General features: G+C 45.2%; 1 protein-coding gene across 1 annotated transcript; it reads left to right on the forward strand.

The window, feature by feature from the left end:
• Nucleotides 1-346: 346 nt before the first annotated feature.
• LOC135538757 (unconventional myosin-XV-like) lies at nucleotides 347-11,775 on the forward strand. Its single transcript, XM_064964664.1, has 8 exons — nucleotides 347-491; nucleotides 628-705; nucleotides 927-1,023; nucleotides 1,150-1,310; nucleotides 5,000-5,133; nucleotides 7,039-7,172; nucleotides 9,718-9,851; nucleotides 11,752-11,775. Exons 1-8 carry the CDS (start codon nucleotides 471-473, stop codon nucleotides 11,773-11,775), a joined length of 783 nt encoding a protein of 260 aa, XP_064820736.1. The 5' UTR covers nucleotides 347-470.
• The last annotated feature ends 665 nt before the right edge of the window (nucleotides 11,776-12,440 follow it).

The following is a 12,440-nucleotide window of genomic DNA, read 5'->3' on the forward strand; positions in this document are numbered from 1 at the left end:
CTGCATTGTTTGTATTCAGTCATGTTACCAGACACCTTGCCCTGATTGAAAGCAGTGGTTCGCGCTTTCAGTTTCACACGAATGCTGCCATCAATCCAAGGTTTCTGGTTAGGGAATGTTTTAATCGTTGCTATGGGAACGACATCTTCAACGCAAGTTCTAATGAACTCGCACACCGAATCAGCGTATTCGTCAATGTTGTTATTTGACGCAATACGAAACAGGTATAGCCAAGGCGTGTGATTGGCTGTGGTTGTTGATTGACAGGTATAGCCAAGGCGTGTGATTGGCTGTGGTTGTTGATTGACAGGTATAGCCAAGGCGTGTGATTGGCTGTGGTTGTTGATTGACAGGTATAGCCAAGGCGTGTGATTGGCTGTGGTTGTTGATTGACAGGTATAGCCAAGGCGTGTGAGCAGAACCTGAGGAGGACCTTCCAGTACGGAGGAAGGATCGAACACCCCAACAGCATGGAGCTGAAGGCCATGCTGGTACACACACACACACACACACACAGGGCTCAAAGCTAGTCAGTCTCAGTATCTTCTCAACCAATCACAGGTCTCCTCTCTGATTGCCTTGCTCTCTGATTGGCTCTCTGTCTGTGCCCTGTGATTGGTTGTGCAGGCTGGGCGGAGCTCCAAGAGACAGTTGTTCCTCCTACCAGGCGGCATCGAGAGACACCTCAAAATCAAGACCTGCTCAGTGAGTACACACACACACACACACACACACACACACACACACACACACACACACACATACATACATACATCAGTGTCGTAGGATAGGCCTATTTTCAAATTGCGTGCGTGTGTGTGTGTGTGTGTGTGTGTGTGTGTGTGCGTGTGTGCGTGTGTGTGTGCGTGCGTGCGTCTGTGTGTGCGTCTGTGTGTGTGTCTGTGTCTGTGTGTGTGTGTGTGTAGGTGTCTCTGGATGCTATAGAGGAGCTATGTAATGACATGGGACTGCACAGACTGGAGGCCATGGATGAGTACGCTGTATTTGTGGTCACACACCGAGGTGAGCCTCACACACACACACAAACAAACACACACAAACAGACACACACACACACACACACACACACACACACACACACACAAAGGGTAAAAGCTGAAAGCGGGTCACGTGTCTTTCTGCCTGCAGGTCAGAATGTCCGTCCCCTCAATAAGAGGGAGTACATCCTGGACATTACTACGGAGGCGGAGCCAGTGGACTGTAACTACAGCCTGTGGCTCAGGAGGGTCATCTGGACACAGCCACTTAAATTTGACAACGAGCTCTGTGTCACCATGCATTATAACCAGGTATAATAACCAGCTCTGCCTTATGATGCATTATAACCAGGTATAATAACCAGCTCTGTGTCACCATGCATTATAACCAGGTATAATAACGAGCTCTGTGTCACCATGCATTATAACCAGGTATAATAACCAGCTCTGCCTTATGATGCATTATAACCAGGTATAATAACCAGCTCTGCCTTATGATGCATTATAACCAGGTATAATAACCAGCTCTGCCTTGTGATGCATTATAACCAGGTATAATAACACTACAATGCATTACAACCAGGTATAACAACACTACGATGCATTATCACCAGGTATAATAACCAGCTCTGCCTTATGATGCATTATAACCAGTTATAACAACACTACAATGCATTACAACCAGGTATAACAACACTATGATGCATTATAACCAGGTATAGCAACACTACGATGCATTATAACCAGGTATCACACTATGATGTATTACAGGTAGGTATAACGACACTATGATGCATTATAACCAGGTATAACACTATGATGCATTAGAACCAGGTATAACAACACTATGATGCATTATAACCAGGTATAGCAACACTACGATGCATTATAACCAGGTATCACACTATGATGTATTACAGGCAGGTATAACGACACTATGATGCATTATAACCAGGTATAACGCTATGATGCATTACAACCAGGTATAACAACACTATGATGCATTATAACCAGGTATAACAACACTACAATGCATTACAACCAGGTATAACAACACTACGATGCATTACAACCAGGTATAGCAACACTATGATGCATTATAACTATGTATAACACTACGATGCGTTGTAACCAGGTATAACAACACTACGATGCATTATAACCAGGTATAGCAACACTACAATGCATTATAACCAGGTTTAACACTACAGTGCATTATAACCAGGTATAACAACACTATGATGCATTATAACCAGGTATAACAACACTACGATGCATTATAACCAGGTATAACAACACTATGATGCATTATAACCAGGTATAACAACACTATGATGCATTAAAACCAGGTAGAACAACATTACGATGCATTATAACCAGGTATAACACTATGATGCGTTACAACCAGGTATCACAGCACTATGATGCATTATAACCAGGTATAGCAACACTACGATGCATTACAGGCAGGTATAACAACACTACGATGCAATATAACCAGGTATAACAACACTATGATGCATTATGACCAGGTATAACACTACGATGCATTATAACCAGGTATCACAGCACTATGATGCATTATAACCAGGTATAGCAACACTACGATGCATTACAGGCAGGTATAACAGCACTACAATGCATTATAACCAGGTATAACCGCACTATGATGCATTATAACCAGGTATAACAACACTACGATGCATTATAACCAGGTATAACAACACTATGATGCATTATGACCAGGTATAACACTATGATGCATGATAACCAGGTATCACAGCACTATGATGCATTATAACAAGATATAACACTATGATGCATTATAACCAGGTATCACAGCACTATGATGCATTATAACCAGGTATAACAACACTACAGGAAGTCCAGGATGTTCTAGGTGTTACCAGACTACCAGACTATATGAAGGCATGCGTTCTATGTTCTATGTGTTACCAGACTCTCTGAAGGCCTGTGTTCTACGTTCTATGTGTTACCAGACTCTCTGAAGGCCTGTGTTCTATGTTCTATGTCGTACCAGACTCTCTGAAGGCCTGTGTTCTAGGAGTTACCAGACTATCTGAAGGCCTGTGTTCTATGTTCTAAGTGTTACCAGACTCTCTGAAGGACTGTGTTCTAGGAGTTACCAGACTCTCTGAAGGACTGTGTTCTAAGTGTTACCAGACTATCTGAAGGCCTGTGTTATAGGTGTTACCAGACTATCTAAAGGCCTGTGTTCTATGTTCTAGGTGTTACCAGACTCTCTGAAGGACTGTGTTCTAAGTGTTACCAGACTATCTAAAGGCCTGTGTTCTACGTTCTATGTGTTACCAGACTCTCTGAAGGACTGTGTTCTAAGTGTTACCAGACTATCTAAAGGCCTGTGTTCTATGTTCTAAGTGTTACCAGACTATCTGAAGGCCTGTGTTCTAAGTGTTACCAGACTATCTAAAGGCCTGTGTTCTATGTTCTAAGTGTTACCAGACTCTCTGAAGGACTGTGTTCTAGGTGTTACCAGACTATCTAAAGGCCTGTGTTCTAAGTGTTACCAGACTATCTAAAGGCCTGTGTTCTATGTTCTAAGTGTTACCAGACTCTCTGAAGGACTGTGTTCTAAGTGTTACCAGACTATCTAAAGGCCTGTGTTCTAAGTGTTACCAGACTATCTAAAGGCCTGTGTTCTACGTTCTATGTGTTACCAGACTCTCTGAAGGACTGTGTTCTAAGTGTTACCAGACTATCTAAAGGCCTGTGTTCTACGTTCTATGTGTTACAGACTCTCTGAGACTGTCTGAAGGTTACCAGACTGTGTGTTCTATGTTCTAAGTGTTAGACTATCAAGACTATCTAAAGGCCTGTGTTCTACGTTCTATGTGTTACCAGACTCTCTGAAGGACTGTGTTCTAAGTGTTACCAGACTATCTAAAGGCCTGTGTTCTAAGTGTTACCAGACTATCTAAAGGCCTGTGTTCTACGTTCTATGTGTTACCAGACTCTCTGAAGGCCTGTGTTCTAGGTGTTACCAGACTATCTAAAGGCCTGTGTTCTAAGTGTTACCAGACTATCTAAAGGCCTGTGTTCTACGTTCTAAGTGTTACCAGACTATCTGAAGGCCTGTGTTATAGGTGTTACCAGACTATCTGAAGGCCTGTGTTCTACGTTCTAGGTGTTACCAGACTATCTGAAGGCCTGTGTTATAGGTGTTACCAGACTATCTAAAGGCCTGTGTTCTATGTTCTAAGTGTTACCAGACTCTCTGAAGGACTGTGTTCTAGGTGTTACCAGACTATCTGAAGGCCTGTGTTATAGGTGTTACCAGACTATCTAAAGGCCTGTGTTCTATGTTCTAAGTGTTACCAGACTCTCTGAAGGACTGTGTTCTAAGTGTTACCAGACTATCTAAAGGCCTGTGTTCTATGTTCTAAGTGTTACCAGACTCTCTGTGTGTTCTAAGTGTTACCAGACTATCGTTCTATGTGTTACCAGACTCTCTGAAGGACTGTGTTCTAAGTGTTACCAGACTATCTAAAGGCCTGTGTTCTACGTTCTATGTGTTACCAGACTCTCTGAAGGACTGTGTTCTAAGTGTTACCAGACTATCTAAAGGCCTGTGTTCTACGTTCTATGTGTTACCAGACTCTCTGAAGGACTGTGTTCTAAGTGTTACCAGACTATCTAAAGGCCTGTGTTCTAAGTGTTACCAGACTATCTAAAGGCCTGTGTTCTACGTTCTATGTGTTACCAGACTCTCTGAAGGCCTGTGTTCTAAGTGTTACCAGACTATCTAAAGGCCTGTGTTCTACGTTCTAAGTGTTACCAGACTATCTAAAGGCCTGTGTTCTACGTTCTAAGTGTTACCAGACTATCTGAAGGCCTGTGTTATAGGTGTTACCAGACTATCTGAAGGCCTGTGTTCTACGTTCTAGGTGTTACCAGACTCTCTGAAGGCCTGTGTTATAGGTGTTACCAGACTATCTAAAGGCCTGTGTTCTATGTTCTAGGTGTTACCAGACTATCTGAAGGCCTTGCTGAGTGTGGTTCCTCAGAGTAAAGCCAGTGAGCAGCAGCTGCAGCAGTTGGCCAAGCTGGCAGCATTACAACACCGTGTTAAAGATATCGTCTTCCTGCCCACCATGTAAGAACACGCACACACACACACGCACACACACACGCACACACACACGCACACACACACGCACACACACACGCACACACACCCACTCACACACACACACGCACACACACACACGCACACACACGCACACACACCCACTCACACACACGCACGCACGCACACACACACACACACCCACTCACACACACGCACGCACACACACACACACACACACACACACACACACACACACACACACACACACACACACACACACACACACATGTCGAACATGTGTAAATATTACTAGATAATACAGATAGCTAGATAATACAGATATCTAACATGTGTAAATATAACTAGATAACATATATCTAACATGTGTAAATATAACTAGATAATACAGATATCTAACATGTGTAAATATAACTAGATAATACAGATATCTAACATGTGTAAATATAACTAGATAATACAGATATCTAACATGTGTAAATATAACTAGATAATACAAATAACTAGATAATACAGATATCTAACATGTGTAAATATAACTAGATAATACAGATATCTAACATGTGTAAATATAACTAGATAATACAGATATCTAACATGTGTAAATATAACTAGATAATACAGATATCTAACATGTGTAAATATACCTAGATTATACAGATAACTAAAAAGTGTAAATATAACTAGATAATACAGAAAACTAGATAATACAGAAAACTAGATAATATAGAAAACTAGATAATACAGACAGCTAGATAATACAGATATCTGACATGTGTAAATATAACTAGATAATACAGATAACTAGATAATACAGATATCTAACATGTGTAAATATAACTAGATAATGCAAATATCTAACATGTGTAAATATAACTAGATAAAGATATCTGACATATGTAAATATAACTAGATAATACAGATATCCCCCTCTCCTCTCCTCTCCTCATCCCTCTCTCCTCACCTCCCCTCCCCTCCCCTCCCCCTCCCCTCTCCTCTCCTCTCCCTCCCTCTCCTCTCCCTCTCCCTCTCCTCTCCTCTCCTCTCCTCTCCTCTCCTCCCTCTCCCTCCCCTCTCTCCTCTCCCTCTCCTCCTCTCATCCCTCTCTCCTCCCCTCTCCTCCTCCCCCTCCCCTCCTCCCTCTCCTCTCCTCTCCCTCCTCTCCTCTCCTCTCCCTCTCCTCTCCTCTCCTCTCCTCTCCTCTCCCTCTCCTCCCTCCCTCCCTCATCCCTCTCTCCCTCACCTCTCCCTCTCCTCTCCTCTCCCCTCCCCTCCCTCCTCCCTCCCTCCCCTCCCCTCTCCCCTCCCCCTCCTCCCCTCCCTCTCCCCCCTCCCCTCCCCCCCTCCTCCCCTCCTCCTCCCCTCCCCTCCCCCCCCTCCCCCCCTCTCCTCTCCTCCCTCATCCCCTCTCCTCACCTCCCCTCCCCCTCCCCCTCTCCTCTCCCTCCTCTCCCTCTCCCCTCCCCTCCCCTCCTCTCCTCCCCTCCCCTCCCCCTCCCCTCTCCCCTCCCTCTCCCTCCCCTCCCCTCTCCTCCCCTCCTCCCCCTCCCTCCCTCCCTCCTCTCCTCCCCCCCCCCCCCTCCCCCCCCCTCTCCTCTCCTCCCCTCCCCCCCCTCTCCCCCCCCCCCTCCCCCTCCCCTCCCCCCCTCCCCTCTCCCTCCCCTCCCTCCCCCTCTCCCCTCCCCTCCCCCTCCTCCCCTCTCCTCTCCTCTCCCCTCCCCCTCCCTCCCCCTCCCCTCCCTCCCTCCCTCCCCTCCCCTCCCTCCCCCTCCCTCCCTCCCCTCCCTCCCCCTCCCCCTCCCCCTCCCCTCCCCTCCCTCTCCTCCCCTCCCTCCTCCCCCCCTCCCCTCCCCCTCCCCCCCCCCTCCCCTCCCCTCCCTCCTCCCCTCTCCTCTCCTCTCCTCTCTGTAGTGGTGAGGTCCAGGATTATGTCCCCCCCCAGCTCTACATCAGACAGCCTCCTCAGCCCTGGCTCAACATGGTCACTCAGCATATGCAGCAGGTCTCTCCTCTGAGTCCTCACCAGGCCAGGGCTCAGTTCCTCGGTACGGGATGGATTCATTCATTGACAATATATGTAGTGCCCACTATGAACCCCTGTCGAACTTCACATGATGTGTGTGTGTCTCACTGTGTGTGTGTCTCTGTGTGTGTGTGTCTCTGTGTGTGTGTCTCTGTGTGTGTTTCTCTGTGTGTGTGTCACTGTGTGTGTGTCTCTGTGTGTGTGTCTCTGTGTGTGTGTCTCTCTGTGTGTGTGTCTCACTGTGTGTGTGTCTCTGTGTGTGTGTCTCTGTGTGTGTGTGTCTCTGTGTGTGTGTCTCACTGTGTGTGTGTCTCACTGTGTGTGTGTCTCTCTGTGTGTGTGTCTCTCTATGTGTGTGTGTCTCTCTGTGTGTGTGTTTCTCTGTGTGTGTGTCTCTGTGTGTCTCACTGTGTGTGTGTCTCACTGTGTGTGTGTCTCTGTGTGTGTGTCTCTCTGTGTGTGTGTCTCTCTATGTGTGTGTGTCTCTCTGTGTGTGTGTTTCTCTGTGTGTGTGTGTGTCTCTGTGTGTGTGTCTCTGTGTGTGTGTCTTTGTGTGGGTGTCTCTGTGTGTGTGTGTGTCTCTCTGTGTGTGTGTCTTTGTGTGTGTGTCTCTGTGTGTGTGTCTTTGTGTGTGTGTCTTACTGTGTGTGTGTCTCTCTGTGCGTGTCTTTGTGTGTGTGTCTCACTGTGTGTGTGTCTCTCTGTGTGTGTGTCTGTGTGTGTGTGTCTCTCTGTGTGTGTGTGTCTCTCTGTGTGTGTGTGTCTCTCTGTGTGTGTGTCTCTCTGTGTGTGTGTCTCTCTGTGTGTGTGTCTCTCTGTGTGTGTGTGTCTGTGTGTGTGTCTCTGTGTGTGTGTCTCTGTGTGTGTGTCTCTGTGTGTGTGTCTTTGTGTGTGTGTCTTTGTGTGTGTGTCTCTCTGTGTGTGTCTCTCTGTGTGTGTGTCTTTGTGTGTGTGTCTCTCTATGTGTGTGTGTCTCTCTGTGTGTGTCTCTCTATGTGTGTGTGTCTTTGTGTGTGTGTCTATCTATGTGTGTCTCTCTGTGTGTGTCTCTCTGTGTGTGTCTCTCTGTGTGTGTGTCTCTCTGTGTGTGTGTCTCTCTATGTGTGTGTGTCTTTGTGTGTGTGTCTCTCTATGTGTGTGTGTCTCTCTATGTGTGTGTGTCTTTGTGTGTGTGTCTTTGTGTGTGTCTCTGTGTGTGTGTCTCTGTGTGTGTGTCTCTGTGTGTGTGTCTCTCTGTGTGTGTGTCTCTGTGTGTGTGTCTCTGTGTGTGTGTCTTTGTGTGTGTGTCTCTCTGTGTGTGTGTCTCTCTGTGTGTGTCTCTCTGTGTGTGTGTCTTTGTGTGTGTGTCTCTCTATGTGTGTGTGTCTCTCTATGTGTGTGTGTCTCTCTATGTGTGTGTGTCTTTGTGTGTGTGTCTCTCTATGTGTGTCTCTCTATGTGTGTGTGTCTTTGTGTGTGTGTCTCTCTGTGTGTGTCTCTGTGTGTGTGTCTCTCTGTGTGTGTGTCTCTCTGTGTGTGTGTCTCTCTGTGTGTGTGTCTCTCTATGTGTGTGTCTCTCTATGTGTGTGTGTCTCTCTATGTGTGTGTGTCTCTCTATGTGTGTGTGTCTATGTGTGTGTGTCTTTGTGTGTGTCTCTGTGTGTGTATCTCTCTGTGTGTGTGTCTCTGTATGTGTGTCTCTGTATGTGTGTGTCTCTCTATGTGTGTGTGTCTCTCTATGTGTGTGTGTCTCTCTATGTGTGTGTGTCTCTCTATGTGTGTGTGTCTATGTGTGTGTGTCTTTGTGTGTGTCTCTGTGTGTGTATCTCTCTGTGTGTGTGTCTCTGTATGTGTGTCTCTCTATGTGTGTCTCTCTATGTGTGTGTCTCTCTATGTGTGTGTGTCTCTCTATGTGTGTGTGTCTCTCTATGTGTGTGTGTCTATGTGTGTGTGTCTTTGTGTGTGTCTCTGTGTGTGTATCTCTCTGTGTGTGTGTCTCTGTATGTGTGTCTCTGTATGTGTGTCTCTGTGTGTGTGTCTATGTGTGTGTGTCTCTCTATGTGTGTGTGTGTCTTTGTGTGTGTCTCTGTGTGTGTGTGTATCTCTCTGTGTGTGTGTCTCTGTATGTGTGTCTCTGTGTGTCTCTCTCTATGTGTGTGTGTCTCTCTATGTGTGTGTGTCTCTATGTGTGTGTGTCTTTGTGTGTGTCTCTGTGTGTGTGTCTATGTGTGTGTGTCTCTATGTGTGTGTGTCTTTGTGTGTGTGTCTCTCTATGTGTGTGTCTCTGTGTGTGTGTCTCTGTGTGTGTGTCTCTGTGTGTGTATCTCTCTGTGTGTGTGTCTCTGTATGTGTGTCTCTGTGTGTCTCTCTATGTGTGTGTGTCTCTCTATGTGTGTGTGTGTCTCTCTATGTGTGTGTGTGTCTCTCTATGTGTGTGTCTCTCTATGTGTGTGTATCTCTCTATGTGTGTGTGTGTCTCTCTATGTGTGTGTGTGTCTCTCTATGTGTGTGTGTGTCTCTCTATGTGTGTGTGTGTCTATGTGTGTGTGTCTCTCTGTGAGTGTGTGTCTCTGTGTGTGTGTGTCCAGGTCTGGTCAGTGCGTTCCCCATGTTTGGTTCCTCCTTCTTCTACATCCAGTCCAGCAGCAACATCTCCATCCTAGCTCCCTGTGTGTTGGCTGTCAACCAGAACGGACTGCACTTCCTACACAAGGACTCACATGTACGACTAGAGCCCTGCTCCTGTCTCTGTTTTTAAACACTTCTACGTTCACGTGTACGCTACCATGACGACAGAGGCATAAATATCATACCCCCTCAAAATGCTAACCTCCCCTGTTATTGTAATGGTGAGAGGTTAGCATGTCTTGGAGATATGATATAAAATGCTAACCTCCCCTGTTATTATAATAGTGAGAGGTTAGCATGTCTTGGGGGTATGATATAAAATGCTAACCTCCCCTGTTATTGTAATGGTGAGAGGTTAGCATGTCTTGGAGGTAAGATATAAAATGCTAACCTCCCCTGTTATTGTAATGGTGAGAGGTTAGCATGTCTTGGGGGTATGATATAAAATGCTAACCTCCCCTGTTATTGTAATGGTGAGAGGTTAGCATGTCTTGGAGGTAAGATATAAAATGCTAACCTCCCCTGTTATTGTAATGGTGAGAGGTTAGCATGTCTTGGGGGTATGATATAAAATGCTAACCTCCCCTGTTATTGTAATGGTGGGAGATTAGCATGTCTTGGGGGTATGATATAAAATGCTAACCTCCCCTGTTATTGTAATGGTGAGAGGTTAGCATGTCTTGGGGGTATGATATAAAATGCTAACCTCCCCTGTTATTGTAATGGTGAGAGGTTAGCATGTCTTGGAGGTATGATATAAAATGCTAACCTCCCTGTTATTGTAATGGTGAGAGGTTAGCATGTCTTGGGGGTATGATATAAAATGCTAACCTCCCTGTTATTGTAATGGTGAGAGGTTAGCATGTCTTGGGGTATGATATAAAATGCTAACCTCCCCTGTTATTGTAATGGTGAGAGGTTAGCATGTCTTGGGGGTATGATATAAATGCTAACATCCCCTGTTATTGTAATGGTGAGAGGTTAGCATGTCTTGGGGTATGATATAAAATGCTAACCTCCCCTGTTATTGTAATGGTGAGAGGTTAGCATGTCTGTGTGTGTTCCTCTCCAGGACTGTCTCCCAGCGTACCACCCAGCCATACACTAATGGTGAGTGTGTTAGGATGTCTCCCAGGTATGATACACTAAATGCTAACCTCCCTGTTATTCCCATGGTGAGAGGTTAGCAACAGTCTTGTGGTGTTTAGAGGCCAAATGCTAACCTCTGAATGAGATCCAGTCCAATGGTGACCAACAGAGGTTCCTATCCCTATGTTCTGCTGGGAGACCTGCTGACAAAATCAACAGCTGCAGCTGTTGTGTTGTGTTGGTGAGAGGTTTGAAACAATGTTGTGTCTGTGTTGAAACAATGTGTTGTGTCTGTACTGTCCCTGTTATTGTAATGGTGTGTCTGTTGAAACAATGTGTTGTGTCTGTACTGTGTCTGTGTTGAAACAATGTTGTGTTGAAACAATGTTGTGTCTGTGTTGAAACAATGTTGTGTCTGTGTTGAAACAATGTTGTGTCTGTGTTGAAACAATGTTGTGTCCCCTGTTATTTGTGTCTGTGTTGAAACAACGTTGTGTCATGTTGTAACTTGTGTCTGGGTTGCTATTTGTGTCTGTGTTTATCACTCATCATGTCTTTGGAACAATTCATTTAGGACTGTCTGGAAACTAATCATCCCTCTGTGTTCCCTCAATCTTGTGTCTGTGTTGAAACAATGTTGTGTCTGTGTTGAAACAATCCCCCTCCCTCCCTCCCAATCCCTCCCTGTGTTCCCAATCCCTCCCTGTGTCCCTCTCATCTTTGTCTGTACTGTATCTGTGTTGAAACAATGTGTTGTGTCTGTGTTGAAACAATGTGTTGTGTCTGTGTTGAAACAACGTTGTGTCTGTGTTGAAACAATGTGTTGTGTCTGTGTTGAAACAATGTTGTGTCTGTGTTGTAACAACGTTGTGTCTGTGTTGAAACAACGTTGTGTCTGTGTCTAGGGTCTGGAGTTGTGTCTGTGTTGAAACAACGTTGTGTCTGTGTTGTAACAACGTTGTGTCTGGGTTGGAACAACGTTGTGTCTGTGTTGTAACAACGTCCCTGTCTCCCTAACAGTTGTGTCTGTGTTGAAACAATGTTTGTGTCTGTGTTGAAACAATGTTGTCTCTGTGTTGAAACAATGTTGTGTCTGTGTTGAAACAATGTTGTGTCTGTGTTGAAACAATGTTTGTCTGTGTTGTAACAATGTTGTGTCTGTGTTGAAACAATGTGTTGTCTGTACAGTGTGTGTTGTGTTTGTGTCTGTGTTGAAACAATGTGTCTCCTGCGTTGAAACAATGTTGCCATCTGTGTTGAAACAGTGTTGTGTCTGTGTTGAAACAATGTTGTGTCTGTGTTGAAACAATGTGTTGTCTGAACCCTGTGTTGAAACAATGGTTGTGTCTGTGTTGAAACAATGTCCTGTCCCTACGTTGAAACAATGTTGTGTCTGTGGAAACAATGTTGTGTCTGTGTTGAATCACAATGTTGTGTCTGTGTTGAAACAACGTTGTGTCTGTGTTGTAACAACGTTGTGTCTGGGTTGGAACAACGTTGTGTCTGTGTTGAAACAATGTGTTGTGTCTGTGTTGAAACAATGTTGTGTCTGTGTTGAAACAATGTTGTGTCTGTGTTGAAACAATGTTGTGTC

This window comes from Oncorhynchus masou, unplaced genomic scaffold, assembly GCF_036934945.1.
Source record: "Oncorhynchus masou masou isolate Uvic2021 unplaced genomic scaffold, UVic_Omas_1.1 unplaced_scaffold_181, whole genome shotgun sequence".
NCBI classification, from domain to species: domain Eukaryota; kingdom Metazoa; phylum Chordata; class Actinopteri; order Salmoniformes; family Salmonidae; genus Oncorhynchus; species Oncorhynchus masou.